Source organism: Silurus aristotelis (genome assembly GCF_946808225.1).
Source record: "Silurus aristotelis genome assembly, chromosome: 6".
In the NCBI taxonomy this organism is placed as follows: domain Eukaryota; kingdom Metazoa; phylum Chordata; class Actinopteri; order Siluriformes; family Siluridae; genus Silurus; species Silurus aristotelis.
Window position 1 is genome coordinate 2,879,707 of NC_139579.1, and position 21,368 is coordinate 2,901,074.

General features: G+C 37.9%; 2 protein-coding genes across 4 annotated transcripts; both read left to right on the forward strand.

The window, feature by feature from the left end:
• Positions 1-395: 395 nt before the first annotated feature.
• On the forward strand, positions 396-7,283 carry LOC310728337 (ectonucleotide pyrophosphatase/phosphodiesterase family member 7-like). Of its 2 annotated transcripts, XM_083545650.1 has the most exons (7): positions 396-706; positions 1,687-1,814; positions 2,252-2,397; positions 3,344-3,976; positions 4,152-4,383; positions 6,746-6,887; positions 7,011-7,283. In XM_083545650.1, the coding sequence occupies exons 1-7, from the start codon at positions 588-590 to the stop codon at positions 7,063-7,065; spliced, it is 1,455 nt and encodes a 484-aa protein (XP_083401776.1). In that variant the 5' UTR covers positions 396-587; the 3' UTR covers positions 7,066-7,283. The 2 variants fall into 2 exon arrangements, with proteins under 2 accessions (XP_083401776.1, XP_083401777.1); XM_083545651.1 differs by lacking the exons at positions 6,746-6,887; positions 7,011-7,283 and adding an exon at positions 5,773-6,604 and having other exon boundaries at positions 398-706.
• Positions 7,284-8,956: 1,673 nt separating this feature from the next.
• cbx2 (chromobox homolog 2 (Drosophila Pc class)) lies at positions 8,957-17,583 on the forward strand. Of its 2 annotated transcripts, none has more exons than XM_083545416.1 (5): positions 8,957-9,227; positions 9,395-9,438; positions 12,026-12,091; positions 14,356-14,425; positions 14,579-17,583. In XM_083545416.1, exons 1-5 carry the CDS (start codon positions 9,036-9,038, stop codon positions 15,866-15,868), a joined length of 1,662 nt encoding a protein of 553 aa, XP_083401542.1. In that variant the 5' UTR covers positions 8,957-9,035; the 3' UTR covers positions 15,869-17,583. The 2 variants fall into 2 exon arrangements, with proteins under 2 accessions (XP_083401542.1, XP_083401541.1); XM_083545415.1 differs by having other exon boundaries at positions 8,995-9,227; positions 14,356-14,424; positions 14,575-17,583.
• Positions 17,584-21,368: the final 3,785 nt, after the last annotated feature.

A 21,368-nucleotide genomic window follows, 5' to 3' on the forward strand; every position in this document is an offset into this window, starting at 1 on the left:
CCTGAAATTCCACTAGAGGGCACTCACCGAATCCTTAGAATTGACCGAATAAGTGGACTCATGAATCTCACTCACAAGTCCCTCGGATCTTGCTGTTTCATACGCTGCTGTTCCGAAAACTCACCAGTAGGGGAGCAGTGCTTTCCAAATTGATTTATTGAATATATTTTCACTGTAATACTTCTGATTTTTTTTATTTACATATATATTACTAAAGTAATATTCATAATATTCAAAGGGTGCTTCAAAGAGTGCTTATCAATGTGAATCATTCACAGAAGGCGAGATTAAATTAGATGGCAGATAAGAGGATCTAATCAATAAATATATTTCTTAGCATTGACCTGTGTTGAACATAAAGTGCTGAGTCATCAGCTTTGCAATCATTTAAGATAAGAACAAACTTTGGTCATTGAGCCGAATGAAAAAAGAAAACGGCATTGAGAATGTCTTACCAGACTTTACCTGATGAAGGGATAGACTGAGAGACAGTGCTCAGGATTTCAAGAGCGCAAAGAGGATCTTCCCAAAACTGTACTCGCAGCTGATCTGTATTTAAGAGCCGACTTAACAAATACAGTGGAATAATGTGGAAATTGTGTGTGTGTTTATGTGTTTTTGCATGGGGCTTGCATGCTATGCCTCTCAGAAAAAACAACTGCTTAGGACGCAACAAGTTGTTGCTGGTCTCCTTTGATGGCTTCAGGTAAGACTTTTTTTTTTTTTTTTGAAAGTTAGTAATTTATTAATACTTACTTTTTTTCTCTTATTTATTTAGTCTAAGCAAATATTTATTAATTGTACTAATTGTATTGTTATACACTTAAAAATTATATTTATATTACAGATTATATTCCACTGATTTTGACCTGAAAGTAACAAAAATAAATGTGATAAAAATGCATTAATGCGTATACTGTATATTTGAAATAAATATTAGATAATATTGGGTACAAAACAATAAAAGGTACACATTTTGTACCATCAGTTGTACCATTGTTTTGAAATTGCATGTGGTGAAACATTAATTTGTATTTTAGGTTCTAAAGGTTCTAAAAAGTATAAAAAAATACCACCAATTGAAAACATCTGTACATGCGCATTCATTATTTTGATAAACACTGTTTACGGCACATTCACAACATTTGGCAGAAGCCCTTATCCAGCTGCACTTATAATTTTGCAATTATTTTATATATACAACTAAAGAGTTAAGGGCCTTGCTCAAGGGCCCAGCAGTGGCAGCTTGGTGGTGGTAGGAATTTTTTGACAATTACAAGAGCAACATTTTAGCCACTGAGATACTACATTATAGCATTACCACTACTACTTCCCATTACTGCTGCAGTGACAATAACCCATTACCCATGACCCAAGTGTAAACCTCTATTCTGACCATTGCAACCTTTTTCTGTGCAATAAAGTGGGTTGAAGGAACACTTAATTCATAATTCCAGGCAAAATGTGCACATTAAAATTACATAAAAAAATGTAGGGTACCACACAATCCACGGTTAATAGCACTGGTACTGAATGGCAATGAATACACCATTCATTTCAGACCAATGTGGCACATTAAAAAAGGTCTTAATTAAATAAGTATGGAAACAAACATTTTATTAATACTAGATTTACTATTACTACAATTATTATTACTGTGTTTTAAAATAAAGCGTTCTATTTCAGGTGGGATTATGACAGGGACGTGGAAACGCCACACCTGGACCATATGGCAGTAGACGGGGTGAAAGCCCCTTACGTGACGCCGGCCTTTTTTACCATGACCAGTCCTACTCACTTCACAATACTTACAGGTAATATCACACGCATTCTTTATAACCTCATTAAAAATTCATTTATCACTGTTTGTGTCCTTCACATGAAAATCTGCTTATCTCAGCTATACTCATGTAACCTCCTTTATCAATCACAATGCTTTCTAATCTTATCAAGACATATATAATCTGCTACTAAAACAACATCTTTTGAGTAATAAACAGGATACATTTGTGCATAGCTCCAGATATCCTAAGCACAAAGAAGATTATTGCAGAGCATAAACAACAACATTTGCCTCAAGTTCCAAATCTATTTCAAAGTTCAACTTCTTGCTTGTTGTATTTTGGAATCAGATTGTTCAGAAGGTGTTCATTAATTTTATCAGCTTTATATGTGCTTAAAATGTGCCGAAACAGCAAGAAACTTTAACAGATTAAACTCTAATCTAATCCGACACTTGTTTATTTTGCAGGGAAATACATTGAAAATCATGGCGTGATACATAACATGTGGTTCAACACCAGCACAACTGAGAAAAAGCCCTACTACCAAACGCAGTTTGTGAACAAGTGGTGGGATAATGGCAGCCTGCCCATATGGATCACTGCTCAAAGACAGGTACAAAACGCAAAACATGGATCTTCTTATACAATGTTTTCACTTTTTATAATTGCTTGATCTTGCAAAAGTTGTCAGGACTTTTCTGATCCTGATGCTGGCTTGGAAATTGTCCAGGTCACAGTTTGTGAACTGTCATACAAATACCATTAAAATGGTATTTATTATATTGCAGAGATAAGAAATATCTTATCAGTTATCTTTTATTAGAATGGTAACATGGAACTTCATAGATTAGGTCTTGTGATAACCAGCACGATTATCCTTTACTTTTAGACATATTGTAATCATTGCCAGTCTGAGGTATTTAATCATAGTCTGGAATTCGAATAGTGGACACAATAGGCAAGTGGAAAGTCAGGCATTATTCCAGTATCATATTACAGTACAGAAGAACAAGAACCTGAGCCCATGGTCACATGTATTTACTATGTATTGTTCTGAAAACTTTTTACTTTCATTAGTTAAATGTTTTACACAAATATCTGTACTTTCTACTTCTGACATTTTCAAACCAGACTTGATACTTTAGATTTAATCTATTTGGTAAAATGTCAATAATTTTTTCCACCCATCAACCTGTTTCCTGCCATCATGTGGCTTTTTTCAACCTACCACTGGTGTGTCATTTAATGGTTCTCACGGTCCAAAGACGTTGGCTAACGGCAAGCAAGTCAGAAGGAAACAAGAAGTATAGGGCTGATGTGGATGAGAACAGGGACATTCCTGATCACCTGATCATCATCATCTTTTCTCTGTTTGTGTTCAGGTCCAGTTAGCAGTGTGACACTAAAACAGATAGTAGTAATGGCTAATTTTTACTTAAGTACAAATTTGTCAAAACTTCAACATTTTCCCAGAGTCTTGTACTTTTTCGACCTCTGCAGGTTTAAAGCAACATTCATTCATGTTATAAAATTCTGTTTTATTTGTCTTTAAAACTCAGGGTCTTCAAGCCGGCTCACTTCACTTCCCTGGCACAGCTTCAACTTATGATGGGGAAAAGGCTGTTGTATCTGAAGTGGAGCCTCGCTTCTATAACTACAGCAATGAGAAAGCATGGAAGCAGAATATTGACAAGATCCTGGGTGTCTGGTTCACAGAAAAAAAACTGGACTTTGTGTCCTTGTATTTTGGTGAACCAGACAGTACTGGACACAAATATGGCCCAGACTCAGACCAGCGAAGGGAGATGGTGAAACAGGTGGACCGAACAGTGGGCTACTTGAGAACTTCAGTCGAGGACAATGGCTTGACCCAGTGCCTCAATATCATCATTACTGCCGACCACGGCATGACCACAGTGCATCGTGGCAGTGGCGTAAACGAGATTGTACTGTACAAGATCCCAGGATTCTCTTTCCAGGATTTAGACTTCCATCTGGTAGACTATGGGCCATCTGGTTTGCTCCTCCCTAAAGAAGGAAGGCTAGAAAAAGTGTACAATGCCCTGAAGGGTGCTCATCCACACCTTCATGTGTACAAGAAAGAAGAAATGCCTCCCAGGCTGCACTTTGGCAAAAATGACCGCATATTACCCATCATACTATGGGCTGACTTGGGATACGTCATTAACGGGGTGAGTAATGCCATTGAAATTCTAGTGTTGTTAAATTCTGTTTTATATTTGGGTAGAAGGCAAATATAACAGCAGCTTTAACAAGGCTGCAGCCACCAACTACAGCGATAAAATTTAATATATGTGTGCCTGCGAATGTATCAAAAAGAATGATCTTGTAAAACTTTAATTGCAGTACTTTCCAGTGCAGACCAACAAAGGAGAGCATGGCTTTGACAATGGAGATATGGACATGAAGCCATTCTTCCGTGCTGTGGGACCTGCCTTCCGAAAGAATCTTATAGTGGAGCCATTTGAGACAGTACACATATACTCATTGATGTGCCACCTGCTGGGCATCACACCCGATCCCAACGATGGACACCTGAATGCTACACATGCTATGCTGCTCTCCACTGAAGTAAAGGGTTAGCTAATTATCTCATTTCTGATGTATTCAATCAGCATGCTTTTACTTATAAAGAGATAAAGTGGTGATCATTTTAGATATTTAGCCCCTAGTGGCAAAAAGTACCACAGCACTTTTGAAAAATGGAAGAATGTTTACAGCAATCCTTTTTTATTCCAACTCAATTTAGATGTTTAAATCAATTATCCAGAAACCATGTGCTACATAAAACAATTAACTACAATATGCAAAAAAGTGCACCAAACAGTACACAGTTTTAATGAAAAATAATAATATAATAGTACAACAATAAACACTTCAGATGCAAACATGAAATATTGGGTAGCAGAACAAATTGGGTATCATATTCGGCAGAAACCCCAAAAACATGCTGTCCTCAGTATCCATTGCTAATCAAGTCAAGTCAAGTCAAGTCAAGTCAAGAGGCTTTTATTGTCATTTCTACTACACACAGTGGTACACAGTACACAGTAAAAACGAGACAACGTTCCTCCGGAACCCTGGTGCTACACTAAACAACAACAAACAAAACAACATAGAGCTACAACACAAGCTACATAAAGTGCATTGAGTGCAACCTGGTGCAAACAGTGCAGACAAAAAACAGTACAGACAGACAGTGCAGACAGAAAACACAAGACAACACAAGACAAGACAAAAAAACCAATATAGCGCCGACTAGTAAACCTACTGTAAACTCAAATTATAAACTTAAATTATACAGTACTGTACGAGGTGAAATGTAAAATGTAAAAACTATAACTGGGAGTAAATATAAACAGGACATACAGAACAAAGTAGTGCCAAAGAGCAGCAGCAGTCAATAGGTGCAAAGAAAGCGTGTAAACATTAAACTATAATACAGTCAAAGGTGCAAAAACAGCATGTAAACAGTATAATAGTGATAAATGTGCAAAAAACAGCAGTTAAGGAGTGTAGTACGGTCGAGTATAATAAATAATAAATAAATGAATGGTTGTGGAATGGATTGAGATGAGTGTGTGTTAAGTGTTTAGTCCAGGTTGTACAGTTCGGTACACACATTGAGTGAGTGTGTGTGTGTGTGTGTGTGTGTGTGTGTGTGTGTGTGTGTGTGTGTGTGTGTGTGTGTGTGTGTGTGTGTGTGTGTGTGTGTGTGTGTGTGTGTATTCCGTTTCATTTCTGTGTATTTAGAAGCCTGATGGCTTGGGAAAAGAAACTGTTGCACAGTCCTGTTGTGGCGGCCCGAATGCTTTGGAACCATTTTCCTGATGGCAGGAGTGTAAAGAGTGTGTGTGACGGGCTAATACAGTAGATGCTGCAATTTCCAAAACAAGGAATGTGAATCAGCTTCTCAGGATGTTTTCTCAGTTGTCACTCTGTGGCTTTTCCCTGACTGCTCAAACAGAACCAGTACCAGAGGGATCAGCTTATGTTCTCCACCAGTTGAACACCAAGGAATCTGATACTCTTGAGGAGCTGTTGATGTTCAGCAGAGAGTGGTAGCTCCATGTCCTCCTGAACTTGACAACCATCTCTTTTGCTTTGTCCACTTTTAGATAGATTGATGGCTCTACACCAGTCAGTTCGCTACTGCACCTCCTCCTGAATTTTTGTTTTTGTTGAAGAGACCACCACAGTTGCTTCACTTGTGAATTTGAACATGTAATTTAGCTGTCATAGCTGTCCTTGATGTGGCTGTGGATTCCCTAGGCACTTGTTTGTTTTGCTTCTCTGATCGCCTGAGAAAATCTGGCCCTTGCAGTACTTAGTGCCACCTTGTGACTTGCACTGAAAGTGGAGTCTCTGCTCATCAGCAGTGCATGCACCTTTGTGGTCAAGCTTACTGTCTACAAAACAGACATTTGAGTGCAAAATGGTTGTTTGTTTATAGCCCAGCAAAGTCTTGCAGTGCGTCTGCTTCCTTACACACTTATGATGTCCCTTTCCCTCGGCCAACGGCATCAGGCAACACCGAAGACTTAAGGCCTGGTCTATGTAGCAAATTAAAATCACTTAGCTAATCATACTGTAGGGCAGTTTTTGCCAGTGTCTGGATATGAGACACATGAACACTACTGTTCCAATGTCCATGAGAACAAAAACAGCACCATTTTGCTTTTGTGTGCTAGTGCTACCTTATCTATATCATCTTGGATAATCATTTAAATTTTTTTTCAAACACTAAAAGAAAAATTTTTTAAATGGTGGTCTGATTAGATCAACATTTCATTTTTTTTGTGTCTGAGATTCAGCTTAGATTCTTTAGTGGCTTTCTGAAAATCCCAGAAAGTTGATTTAGAACCTTCTGACCACTGACTGGAACTCAAACTTAGAGTATCACCACCTTTTCACCCATTTTTTTCTCATTTTCTGTGCAGTTTCTGCTGATAATAATAACTCTAATCACACTATCATGACCAGAGTGTTCATTGGCTTCGGGGCTGTCAGTGGTTTTCTGCTGATCGTGTTTGTTGTTGTGGTGACCCACAGCGTCATTAAGCGGCGGAAGCAAATACAGAGGTATGTACATAAAAAATTTACTAAAATATATATAATTTATCTATGCAATACTAATAATTAAATACACCAATGAAATGCATTACACAAATTATATTTTTATTTCTTTTTCTCTCTCTCTTTTAGAGCTGGCACTTGTGAAAAGTCTGACGGTGACGACAAGAAACAAACGTCATTTTAGCTTTATGTTGTATTCATTCTTTTTGCACAATTCAATAGATCAAATAGACAAAGAAGCCCCTGTGCCATTCACCTACCAAGATCTAAAATGTTCATACACATGCAAAATATGGATATGTTTAATGTGTTTATACACAATGTATACGACCGTTCATTTCAATATATTTCATATTCATGGAGTATTTTCCTAATGTTAAATTGAATACATTTTCTGTGTTATGCTTTCTCTGAGTAGTTTTTTGTTGTATAGCTGAATTTTTTGGGAGAAAGAAAAGTAAATTATTTAAATAAATAGAGTAAATAAGGTGTATGAACAACAATAAATCTTTACCAGCATATGAGGTGGTATCAAACAGTTTGGAGTTTATTTTTGTAACAAGCCAACAGATGGCAGCACGCAGGTTGCACGCACAGTCAAAGGGAGCACCAACCTTCTTTAGTCAGGGAGTAAACTGAGAGCTGTGCAACTGGTGCTATTCTGACCATGTGCATTACCAAATCTGCTATGCGGACCACTATCACTGTGCTCTCCTCAACAACATGATCTCACTTCCACTCCCACCTTACTCACCAGATTTGCCTTCTGAGGACTACGCCTCTTTCCAAAGATGAAGATCCGACTCAAAGGTTGCCGTTTTGACACCAGTGGGGAGATCCAGCGTGAATCGCAGAAGGTGCTTCAAACGCTTCGAAAAATAGACTGTGAAAATAGTGTGTAAACGTAGATAAATACAGTACTTTCTTGTAAAGAGAGCTAGTCTTGAAACATTTTGATACCACCTCATATAAAACAAATAACCGCATTATCTGAAGATCATGATATCAAATCAAGTTATCAAGCCGAGAGCTTAATTGAGGAAAGGACAGTTATATAAGAGTATAAAAGAGTGATGTAGAAGGCTGACTGTCAGATGACTTTGTGCCATCGTATGACTGTACATAGATTATTCTCATTGATGGATAATAAAGGTAAACTCCTTCATACTAAAAAATCAGTTTCAGGGCTCTAGTGTTGATTTAATTTACATACTGTATCTCACAGGAAGACATTCTTTCATGCACATTAGGTGAGGGTGCCTATATGAGGTATAGAGTGGGGAAATAATTATGATGAAGGGTCTTTGTAGGTAAACGAGGTGGTACCAACTCCCAGGTAGTTATTATGGAATGTATTATCATATTATTATCATATTATCATGATTATGATAATAATATGATAATATTATATTATTATTTATTTCAAATAATTAATAATGCAAATGAATAATTAACATAATTTCTCAATGTTTTAGTATATTTTTAATTATTCAAATTAATTATTATCAACATTTACAATTAATAATTGTTATCACTCCTTTCTATTTGTTAATACACTTCAAAGTGATAGTTTCTAAATTTCTTTCTATTTTTAAATACATTTTAATGAATAATATTCTTCATTTTTCTAAATAAATCATAATTTATAATTTTCCACATTTATTTCCATTTTGAAATAAATTCCAATGTATATTATTTATTTATTTTTTATTTTATTTTACATTTTATTTAATAATTTTCTACATTTTTTATATTTTCAAATAATTCAAATTTTTTTCTACATTTCGTTCTAGTAAAAAAAATTAATAATTTCAACATTTTAAATTCATTCTTATGAACGATTTTCTACATTTCCTACTATTTTTTTTTTTTAATTAATCATAATGAATAATATTCGACATTTGTTCTAATAAAAAATTCGACCGAAAAAAAAAAAAGTATAAAAAAATTTATTTAACATTTCCGACATTTTTTGTGTTCTTTTTTAATTAAAAAATATTTTTAAATACATTCTAATTAATAATAATAAAAAATCTCTATCTATTGTTGAATTATAAAGAATACATTTCCCTCCCAAACAAACCCGGAAGTCAGGATCAGGGCCGACGGTGTCCGCCGAGGCCCAAAAAACTAATTCGGGTTCTGTTTTGATGAATGTTCTCGCCTTTTTCTTCTTTCTCCCCCCTCCCCCTCGTGGTTCCTTGTCTTTCAGTGGTAGTGGAGGAGGAGGAGAAAGAGGAGGAGGAGGAAGGCTGCTGTGCTGCTGTAGAAGACATGGAGGAGTTGAGCGCTGTAGGAGAGCAGGTTTTCGATGCCGAGTGTATTCTCGCTAAAAGACTGCGGAAGGTGGAGCTGCACTTTACTCATCATTATTATTATCATCTTTATTGTTATTATGACATGCGACGTGTTTGTGGATTTTGGGGATCGGCGCTGTTGCATCGTGTGACCCGCGTGTGTGTGTGTGTGTGTGTGTGTGTGTGTGTGTGTGTGTGTGTGTGTGTTTTGCACAGGGAAAGTTGGAGTATCTGGTGAAGTGGAGAGGTTGGTCGTCCAAGTAAGTCCAATTAGAAACAATGAAACCATCAACAAGTCCGTAACAGTTACAACGCAACTCAATGCGGTATTGGGAACACACTTTCGACTTCGGGACACACACACACACACACACACACACACACACAAACACACACACAAGTGTTTTTCGTTCCTGTTTCAACTCTTTTGTCCGCCATCAGCCTGAGCTCTTATCCTTCTGGGTTTATATTGATCACACTGCACGTTATATCTCAACACGTGTGTGTGTGTGTGTGTGTGTGTGTGTGTGTGTGTTTGTTGATAGGAGTATAATCCGTTTCTCAGTAGCATTGTCTTTCATCTCGGCGTGTTTAATGTTTAGCTCCATCCCACACACACACACACACACACACACACACACACACACACACACACACACACACACACACAGAGCTGTAAATACACACTCCCCTGTTTACTTGGACACGTTTGGGTTCATATCCGACACTTTTTTCACGTGTTTTTCTTTTGTTTTCAACCGTTTTTGGCCCTGTGCCGTCTTTCATAAGCAACTGCAGCTGCCCCTTACACACACACACACACACACACACACACACACACACACACACACACATACTTCTCTGTTTCTCTTGCTATAGTGCCTCTTTCTTTCTTTCTTGTTCTTTCTTTTTCTCTTTCTTGTTCTTTGTTGATTCTATTTTTCTTTCTATTTATTTTTTATTGTCCAACTTATTTTTGCACCCCCCCCCCCATTACTACTACTACTATGTTGAAGTTTTAAAGAATACAAAATTCAATAGAAATATATTTAAAACAAATGATAAAAAATTAGGTTTCTGTATTACGTCTTCTGCCGTCACCTTGATTCTCGAATTGACAAACACCTGTAGCACGACTATATTTCTTTACAAACAAACGAACAATTGAATGAAAAAAAATATGAAATGAAATGTAACAAACGATCGTTCGTTTTATGGTGAAATTCGTGCATGAGGATCGGCGCTCGTGTCGTTTTCGAATAAAAAAAATCGCAGGACGAAAGAAAAATGGAATAGAAGCATATCAAGAAGTAGAGAGAAATAAATGCAGAGAAAGACAGAAGGAAAAAATTACTGAAAGGAATTCCTGCTGAAAGGAATAATATCAAAGAAAAAAGAAAAATGGCAATAAAAATTGGGTAGAATGTGGAATTTTTGCTTGGGTGGAGTTTAAAAATAAATTCAACTAAAGTTTTTTCTGTTCTTCTTTTTCCTTCTTTGTTTTCTAAAAAAAAAGAAACAAAAAAAAAACCTATACGTCGTCTTTTCACTTTATTAGTTAATTTTTTTTTGCTTTTTTTGAATTTTTCTGACATTTATATAACTGTATCTTTCATCCTTTTCCTGTTGTTTTCTTTTTCTTTATCCTCTTTTATATTCAGTTTAGTTTAATTTAGCATTTTCTCTCTCTCTCTCTCTCTCTCTCTCTCTCTCTATTGTCACTCTTTAATCCTAGTCACTGGGTATCTAATCTGTCAATCACAATCCGTCCCCCCGTCCCCCCCCCCCTCCATCTGCTTCCACTTGCTTGGTGGCTATTGATTATTGTAATCACCTGCTTTTAACATGTGCACGTCGTCTTTTGTGGCGCTCGAGAGCCAATTTCAGTCTCTCACAAATCCTTTGCACAAATCTGCTGTGCTGAAATAAAAAAAAAAATGTAAAAAGATAAACAGAAGCGCTTTGTTTAAAGAGAAGCAATTTAAACGTTTAGATATTTTATTGACGTTGAGGTGAAGGGTGATGATTATTAGGGGATTATGGATGCCAGGTTATGTTTTTTTAAACTGTGCAAAATGATCCAGAACTGCTTCTAGTTTTTAGTATATTTATTTAAAATTCTTTCTTATTTATTTAAAAGTTAGAAAGGTCTCCAAAATGTTCATTCATTCATTCATCATTCATTTTCTCCCACTTATCCGTAATTCGGGTCGCGGGGGCAGCAGTCTAAGCAGGCCCCCGCCTTCGACTGCTGCCCAATCCTCACAGCACCGTCCCTTACAGTCCCTCCTGCAGGTGGTGAGCCCACGGGAAGGCGGCCCCACGTCACTCCGACGTCACGGACCTTGATATTTCCCTCGTAAGGGACAAAAAAGGGTCTCCAAAATGTGATGCACTTAATTTACACTGAGCTTTTTTTCTTTCATTTATTTCTTTACTTTTATTAGATTTTTTTTTATTTGTTTTTCCTCCCCTTTCTTCATTGTTTCCTTGATTTTTTTTTTTTTTCTATCAAATTATTATAATATTTTTTTTCCCTTTTTTACTCTGTGGTCTCTGTGGGTGTGTCTCTCTGTCTCTATCTTTCTCTCCACCTCTGTGACAGTGCACTTGTGTGTTGTTGATTACAATTTAAAATCCTGATAAACTCCACTTTGTGTAATAAAACTCGTGGGGTTCGGGTGATCACTCTCTAGGTTGTGTGTGTGTGTGTGTGTGTGTGTGTGTGTGTGTGTGTGTGTGTGTGTGTGTGTGTGTGTGTGTGTGTGTGTGTGTGTGTGTGTGTGTGCGCAGATGGAACAGACTAACAGCTCTAATTTGTGTTTTTGTGTGTGTGTGTGTTTTCAGGCACAATAGCTGGGAACCTCAGGAGAACCTGCTGGACCCGAGACTGCTGGCTGCTTTTAATAAGAGGTGAGGGGGGTCGGGACTCGCGGAGGGAAAACGCTCCTCCTGCTTTGAATGTAAACAATACGTGCTGAAACGCTCCAGCGGGCGTGAGCGCAGCACCGTTTGTAGTCTTTCACCTCTGTGGACATGCAGATAAGGCCGTGGTGGTGTTTACCGAGACATTACACACATCCGAGGCTCAAGCAGTTGCTTGTTTTAAGTTTCCTTCAACTTTTTTTTTCCCAAAGACTTGAAATCGTGTAGAAATCTAAAAACTGAAGGAACAGTTATGAGGATAAATTTGCTGAATAAAATGACTTCATGATCGTTATTAATAGAGTACGAGGCGATTATGCATATGAACTGATGATGGACTGCAGGATGTGAATTTGACGTCCAATCATTTTGATGCCTAATCACATGTCCGCCAATCTCACAGTAACAATAATCTGTAACGTGATATAAATATACTGTCTTCCAAATCAACATTTAAAACTATCATACAATATTGTAAAGGGATTAAATCCTAAATGTGATGGATTAGCATTCGTTGTATGGTATAGTAGGAGATAGAAATTGTTTCCTTTTAAGGGAAAATTTTAGTGCTATCGAAAGGAGATTCTTATGGAAGCCTGTTTCCGGCACTGAATAAAAAAAAGGTAATTGGTACTTTTTATCTCACAAATCGTGACTTTTTTTTATTTCTCAGCATTGACATATAAACTCGGAATCCTGAGACAAAAATTCAGAATTGCGAGATATAAATAACTTGCAAATGCGAGTTATAAAGTAAGAATGCTGACATTTTTCCTGCAATTGCAAGTTTATAACTCATTCGCGACACTTTCTGGTTAAAGCACATAATAGGCTTCCATATCTATTATAACATCCGCAAATCATAAAGGATCATCGTGCAGAAGAGTTCATATGGCCACACCTTGTCGTCGGGAAAATGGCATACAAAACTCTGTTTCCAATAAAAAGGTAACTCCCGCATTTTGTAAGAATGAAATCTCGGGGTTTCCTGTGGTGCTTTGCCAGAATGTAAGTTATAAACTCGAAATTCCGAGAGAAAAAGTCAGAATTCGGACTTCATAACTCGCAATTCCGACTTATTTTTCCCTTGACGAGTTTTTCTTGCAATTGCGAGTTCATATTTCAGAATTGCGAGAAATAGAAAGTCTCAATAACCTTTATTTTTTTTATTCAGTGGCGGAAAACAAACTTCCATAGATTCCACTTCTCAGTTCAGGGAACCAGCAGACTTTAATGCTTTAAAGCTTTTACAGTGTTCAGATCCAGCATTACATGTGTAACTTCACACACAAAGATTTTCATTCATCTCACTGCTGTAGTTAAAGTGCATAATATTTAACCAAGCAAATAGTGTTTGGTCTATCCGTTTATAAGAAGATAAAGAAAAGCTTGTCTATCAAAAATAACGCTTCTGCAGCGAGGCCTCTGCAAGAAAGGAAGTGTGGAGGCGATTGTTTTAAGTTAGTAAAAAAAAAAACAGGAACTAGATTTCACAAGGCAAGTTTGTGGCACAATGAAGATGGGGGATTTTTATTTTTGATCGAAAGCAAAACTCTGGTTAAGCATATGCTGATCTGACTTCAGAAAAGGTCTGAAACTGAGATTCTGTTGAACTTGGTTTTTATTTTCTACTAATTTGGATGGAATATTTTATAAATGAAGGATCTTTTACACCTTTGTGCAAAGAAGGGAAACAGTTATCTGAGATGCATAAAGAGCTGAAACTCTCCTCCTAAATTTCTTACTACCAGTCAGAAATATGGCAATTGAAAAAAACCAATAGCTAAACAAAACCTAATAAAAACATTTTTGTGCAACTTTTAAGCTGAAAGCAAAAGATTTTTTTCTTTTCTTTTGTCCAAATTTCCAGAAAACATGCCACTACTCAGTCCCACAGTTCAGTTAAAAGCTAATATTTACAAAAATGCTGCCAATACACACGCCATATTTGATTTACTCTCTGCAACTGACTACATTTATACTTAAATGTCCAAATCTCAATAGAGCAGCAGGACTTGTAAATCTGGACTTAATAAATAAATGTTTTCTGATTGCACAGTTAATGAGAAGCTGGAATAAATGGGAAATTTATCTTGATCCACCTGGGACTGAAACACTAAAATTGCTGCTTGTGATTAAATTATTTGATGGTATTGAGAAGGTCCTCATTGCAGTTGTTCAACGTTTCAACACTGTTTTCAAAGTCTGTTTCCTGCTGACATTTCTGACTTTTGGTATTCTGTTATGTCCAGGGAGCAAGAAAGAGAGCTGCTGATTCGAAAGCGAGGGAAACGACCACGTGGAAGACCTCGGAAAGTCATGGTAAGGACCTCGTGCAGCACCGTAGCTCAGCATTTAATCCTGGTCCTTCAGCATGCCAGGAGGACATGTCAGTGCAGGCATGACAGGACTTTCGCCAACAACAGATTTTTGCATTCAACAGTAACTCTTATTCACCTTTTGTCATTTCGGCAGGAGCCAGTCCAGTCAGCGTCAAAATCGAGCAGCTCCTCATCATCATCATCTTCCTCTGATTCCTCGTCGTCTTCATCCTCCTCGTCTTCTTCATCCGAGGACGATGATGACGATGATGACCAGGATGACGCCGACACAAAGGCAAAGCCCACCCATCGAGCGCGGGAGCTGCACCCTGTCCCTCAGAAGAAGGCTCAGATCGTGTTGGCCAAACCGGACCCTCCAAAGAAGCGAGGAAGGAAGCCTCTTGCTCCAGAACTGAGAGCTTTGAAGCTGAATCAGGCCAAAAATGCACGCAAAATCTTGAAGCCACCCCTAAAGGACACTCTCGCAGACCAACGTGGCAGCATTAAGAAACCACTGATGCCTGCCAGTTTCACTTACTCAGGCCTGAACCGAGTAGCCAACAGGGAGACAATGGCCATGCAAAACCGAGGATCTTTTGCTGCCATTGAATCTCCAAAGAACACCCTGGGATCCACCCAGTCTCAGGGAAAACCTGTGGCGGATTTTAAGCTTTCTGTCTCAGACATGGGTAATGGGGGAGGCCTGGATTTGAAAAACTCCTCCTCTAAGTCTCCAGGAGTGGCTTCTCTCAGTTTGCACAATTCAAAGCTTCCCAGCAATATCAATGGACAGGCAACGGGCGGAGTTCCAAACTGGACAAAAAAGCAAGAAACTCCAGCTCTACAGCGACCCGTGAACACAAAACCTTCGGCATCTCCTCTCTCCTCAGTGAAAAGTCCCAGTACTCAGGTCTCAAACTTGTCTAGCGTCAACAAAACACTTGGTGTCAGCGCCTCTCCGAAAGATGCTAGCCACAATAGGGGTTCTGGGGGAGCGGTGAAAAGGGGTTCAGTACACGACAAAAGTGCTTCAGCAGAAGGTGGGATTTTGGGTCGACCACGATCCCGTGATATGAGCACACCATCAGGCGTAGAAAAGGTAAAAATGGAGGATCCGTTGGAGAGATTGGGGAAAGGAACCCAAGGAAGGCAGCGGAAAGTTCCGACATTTGCTGGCTCAAAAGATGGAAGCAAAACGACAAAACCGCTAAGCGAGATGAGCACAGGCGAGGAAGGAAGCAGCTCGGAATCCGAGCAGGAGTCAACATTCACTGGGGAAAGGCAGGAGGTTTCACTGGAAGTGCAGTCCGATTGCAAAGACTGGAGGCCAACACGAAGCCTCATCGAACATGTTTTCGTTACCGATGTCACTGCTAATCTCGTCACCGTAACTGTGAAAGAGTCTCCCACTAGCGTTGGTTTCTTTAGCATCCGGAATTACTGAGTGAGTTTGAGAACAAGTTCTTCTGTATCTATTGATATCGGGTATCATAGCAAAGTGTCGTAGATTACAGTTTCTTGTTATAGCCGTCAAGTCCATTCTAGTAGCTTCTTCTTGTGAGAGAAGGAAGGGAATACCTGGGACATGTGAAGGATTTGAAGGGCCGAAGGAAGTAATTCTGTGAAACCATTTGGTGCTTCAAAAACTACTCTCTTTTCAATAATTGAGTTTTTTTTTTTCCCCCCACTAGAAGTTGATCTCAGATTCAGGTGCTTAACCGAATGGTGCTGTTGTTTAAATATTTTTATTTTATTTTTTTTTTCCATTGAACATCCACAGTGTCTTATAGTAAGACTGGAAATTTTGGAAACTTCTGGAAGCCTAGATGATAACAAAACCTGAGATGTGCTGTTTACACAAGGACGTGAAGCATGCGATGCATGGAGGTTAAGAAACATTGTCCCGAATTTATTTTGCATTTCCTGAATTTTAAATCTGGAAATATTTTTTTTTTTTCTTTTCTCGTTTACTAAAGTCACTGGTTCTCAAAGTGAAGTCTTGGAGCTTTATAGCATATCCATGGGGTTCCTTTAAAACAAATTGTGATAGTGCAGGAATTCATTATTGGTTTTTAATTAAGTTCTAATGGGCATCTTATTGTTGTTAGTTCTTTCGGCTGCAAACTTTCCATCAAACTCGTTTAAAGGTTCAGAAATAAAGGTCCCAATGAATATTCAGAATATTGCTCTAGATACAGTATATGGACAAATGTTTGTAGACACCTAACCAAGATTGTTAGTCTCAAAATGTTGTCCCGATTTGCTGTTATAAGAACCTCCACTTTTCTAGAAAGAGGTTCCACTTGGTGTTGGTAAAGTCAAGAACTGATATAGTTGTGGTGAGGAGGCCTTCATTCATCTTTAAGCTGTTCAGTAGGGCTGAGGTCAGAGCTCTATAGCAGGCCATTTAAGATCTTCCACTCCACCCATAGCTTCATGGAGTTGGCTTTGTGCATTCAGGCATTGTCATGCTGGAACTGGTTTGGCTCTCCTAGTTCAAGTGAAGGGAAAATGTAACGCTAGAGCATTTATATGCAAGTTTGTATCTCCAACTTTGTGGTAACAGATTTTGGGGAAGAAAAAAAACACACAGCTGGAAAAGTCAGGTGTTTTAATACTTTTTTTGTCCAAGAAAAACAAATTCTCAGATCTGTGAGGTTTATTTGTCAATTAAAGCAGACTTTGGCTCAAATGTTTGAGAACCTCTGAAGCAACATCAAAATCCAACACTCATACTGTACATTTTCTCCTGCAGGAAAAGGGGACAAAAGTGTTTTTTTTTTGTTTTTGTTTTTTTAATGAAAGAAATTCTGACCTACAATTTTAAAACAGTGTTTAAGCATCAAAATGGGAAAAGAAAATCATCCAAATAATTTTTTTGTTGTTTAGTTTTATCTGAAATGTTCTGTTTTTTTTTTTTTTTTCCTGGCCAAGTTTAGAGATGTGAACTTTTTGCCTTGTTATATATAATCAGAAGCGTAGAACACGTGGCCTTCTTTCTGATAGAACACAATATTTCCATCTTTATTTATTATTTCTTACTGTCTATTTTTTTTAGATGATATGCAAAAAAAAGATTGTTTTGTAAAAAAAAAAAAAAAATGCTGGCGGCTCATTTCAAATCAAACCTTTTGAATTAAACTTGCGTGTGAGCTTAAATGTGGAAATTTCAAACATGCATCTGTTACTCTTAATGGATTTTTTTTTTTCTTCTAAACCAATCAGTGGGGAGAAAAAACACCATCATAGGAACAATTCATGTCACCAGATTAGCCATTTAAACCCATATGACCTTTACTTTTATAAAACATTTACACAAAAAAGAATGAACGAGAGCAGAAAATGCATTTCATATGTTCAGTACAGTGAATGTGGTCTTTCTTTAGCTTCTGAGTTTCATATCTGACTATACACACTCACATTATTTAATCGACAGCATCCCAGTGTTGATACACAGCAGTAATTCCAGCCCATGAGGAGAGAGTTTTCATTGAAATCTTGCTAATTATTTTTTTTTTATATGTGAAAAAACACTAATAGATTTTTTTCTTCTTTCGGCTGCTCCCATTAGTGGTCTCCACAGCGGATCATCTGTCTCCATACCCCCCGTCCTCTACTTCTGTCTCTTTCAACCCAACTACCTGCATGTCTTTCCTCACCACATCCATAAACCTCCTCCTTGGTCTTCCTCTTTTCCTCCTTCCTGGTGTCTCCATCCTCAGCATTCTCCTACTGATATACCCCATGTCCCTCCTCTGCACATGCCCAAACCATCTCAATCTCCCCTCCCTCACCTACACCTACAAAACGTCCTACATGTGCTGTCCCTCTAATATACTCATTTCTAATCCTGTCCATCGTCGTCACTCCCAACGAAAACCTCAACATCTTCAGCTCCGCTACCTCCAGCTCCACCTCCTGTCTTTTACTTAATGCCACTGTCTCTAAACCATACAACATCTCAGGTCTCACCATAATCCTATAAACAGCACCAAATTGTCCACCATGGCAATGAAACTATGAGCAATTTATATATTTTTTATTTATTTGAAAGCATATTTAGTTTTGTTGTTCAACATGCAGATTTGATTTGTCTTCATGTACATATCATTGCATTACACTAGTTATGTTCTGGAAAGTTTGACCCCCAGGGGGATAAAACCAATTACATTATGGTAATATATATTTTATGGCCAAAAGTATGTTATGTGCACACCTGATCTTCATACTCCTGCACGGTTCTTCCACATAATGAGTTGTATATAATGTCTTGTATGCTGTTGTGATTTTTCTTCACTGAAACTAAGAGGCCCGGACCTAAAATCGCAACGCAAGCTCCACGAAGATATGCCGTGTTAAGGTTTTCGAGTGGAAGAACTCAAGTGTAAGACTATAGATTTGATCCTGTGCCAGCTGAGAGACAAAACGTTCCTGCTGTGTATCACAGAGCCTTGACCCTAACTCCACTAAAAACCACTGGGATGAAGAGAATGAGAAAACCATTCCTTCTCAGCCTATATCAGGGCCTGGTCTCACTTAGGTTCTTGGAGCTAAATGAACACAAATCCCTATAGGAACACTCCAGAAATCTGGTGGAAAACCTTCCTAAAAGAGTGAGGTTCAGGATTTTGGATACTACAAATTTATAGCAGTGTTTTAAAATCATTCCTTCTGGAAAAGACATTTCCACACAAGTAAAAGGTCTAAATAAGAAAGTTGTTCTGGATAAAAACATTTGCCAAATGCTGTAAATGGGAACTGTTTAAGCAAGATTGGATATTTTAAATATTTTCTCTCTGGTCTACGTAAAGTCAGTATGACCTGTGAACAGAACCCCAGGGTTAAACTGTAATAACTACCATCATAATCTGTGGAACTGTAACACTTTCTGAGACTGATTATGCTATCGGTGCCTCTCTCTCTGTTTGCTAGCTTTAGCTTCTGCTCTCACAGATAAGAGCATATGAGCGTAGTTAGCTGTTTTACATGCTCTATTTTCGCTTTACCAAAAACTCTCATATATTATTGCCATATTCTCACAAACTTTCACATACCCAGGAGCCATGTGCCTGCAGTTCAACAGATCCTGAAAACGATTTTCTGAAAGTTATATTATTATAAAATACAGCGGAAACACTACAGGCAGGTTAGCATCTGTACCACAGTGCATGACAGAACGGTCTATAGTAGGTAGACTCCCAGCAATTTGCGACCCATGTCGATTCATTCCCTAAAGCAGCAGATCTACAGTCCATCGAGCTTATGTTACTTTAGCATTTCAATCGTAACAGACGTGGAGCAGATTCAAATGTCTTTACTCTTTGATATGGTCATACATTTCATACATTTATGGACGGTGTCTCCAGTGTCTCCATTTTGTCGGAGGTAAAACTGCATAGGTTTTCTGACACCTTTAGGACAACGATGAGTTCAGGATCAACTCTTTTGCAGTTTTTCGGTAGCATGACGAGTTTTGTTTTGTGAACATTGAACGTTATGAGAGAAAAGAAAGGCAGACTGATGAGGGAGCGACTGCTTATAGCTATTACAATAACTACAGTGATTTATTCCTGAGCTGGATATAATCTCTAATAAGAATTCTTCTTCTTCTTAATAATATTATTATTGTTAAAAAAATCTTCAGTGACTTGAACACATCAGAACCCATTACACTGGTACAAATTTGGGGAAATGATCGACCTCCAAGATAAAAATGTGCTGATTCTTACATATTTTGATGAGATGAAAACAGGTGATGAATTCCTAAATGGCTCAAATTTTCCCAAATATTTCACGATAAATATTTACACATTTCTATACACATGCGAGTATAATTGCCTACAATGGAGAGGGGGGATTGGGGGTCTGGTGCACATGATGCCTTGTAAGTTCTCGAAACATTCAATTAAAACAATGAAAATGGTACTAAATAAAAGCTTATGAATTTATCCTCAATTTGTGTCATTGCCTAACATTTCCAAGGAACAATCGTGTGATATTTTCCCTCAGAACCCAAGATGCTTAGCTCCTATAAAGCTTTTGGTGCAAACATTCACTTCTTACACTTATATTTGGATTTTTTTATTCCCTTTGAACTGTGGGGCAGTGAGTGATGAGTGTGAGGAGACATTCCACCAGAATACCACAGACATGGAGAAAAGATACCAAGGGAAATGGAGTACGTCCATGCCTGCAGATTACTGCTGGAATCTCTCCAGGGATGATCCTACTGCCGTTCCCAAGAGAGGAGCCAAAATGTTAGAGCTTGCATTTTGCAATTATCTGATATTTTGTAAGCTTTAAACTTTTGAGGTTGGGTCTTAATATTCTGAGAAGCCACACAGCAATGGCACCTGCCCACCCACAATTCGGTTAGTTTATCATAAAAAAAAAAAAGCATGAAAATGTTACATAAAAAGAAAACAATACAAGATATCTGAATAATGTTACTGATATCAATAAAAAAGATAGATTTATATTGATTGGTGTGGCACCATTCACATTCGCTATACCACATTTTGCAGAAAAATTATACGGCGTAATCGCAACTTATTTCTGACTATTTTAATGCAATTTTAACTTGAAGCTGTATGTTGGAAACTGGAGCCAATTAACACTTAAGACTCAATTTTTCTTTATTAGTGACCTAATTCTGTTAAAATGTAGCTACTTTCATTTCCGAGGTTGTAGACCAGAGTTATCCAATAACCTTCGCTTGCATATAGTGATATTCGCCAGCAGGTGACGCTGCTGTATAAAGCTGAATAGTTTGCAGCTCTTGTAGAAGCTCTGAACTCTGGAATGAACAGTTGTGATTGTTTCAGAAACAGACACAACCACATTCTCATTGTCTCCATTAAGAAGAAAGGACAAATTCCAAAGACATACTGCAGCGATGGTGTTATTGTTCTGTGATCGGTGTGTATTGTGTGTGTTGTTCTTTT

Coding starts and splice junctions, on each gene's coding strand:
- LOC310728337 (XM_083545650.1), top strand. CDS start 588: ATGTGGAAATTGTGTGTGTGTTTATGTGTTTTTGCATGGGGCTTGCAT. Junction 1,815..2,251: donor TCACTTCACAATACTTACAG/GTAATATCACAC, acceptor TTTATTTTGCAG/GGAAATACATTGAAAATCAT. Junction 3,977..4,151: donor TGGGATACGTCATTAACGGG/GTGAGTAATGCC, acceptor CTTTAATTGCAG/TACTTTCCAGTGCAGACCAA.
- cbx2 (XM_083545415.1), top strand. CDS start 9,036: ATGTTCTCGCCTTTTTCTTCTTTCTCCCCCCTCCCCCTCGTGGTTCCT. Junction 9,439..12,025: donor TGGAGAGGTTGGTCGTCCAA/GTAAGTCCAATT, acceptor GTGTGTTTTCAG/GCACAATAGCTGGGAACCTC. Junction 14,425..14,574: donor GGAAGACCTCGGAAAGTCAT/GGTAAGGACCTC, acceptor TTTGTCATTTCG/GCAGGAGCCAGTCCAGTCAG.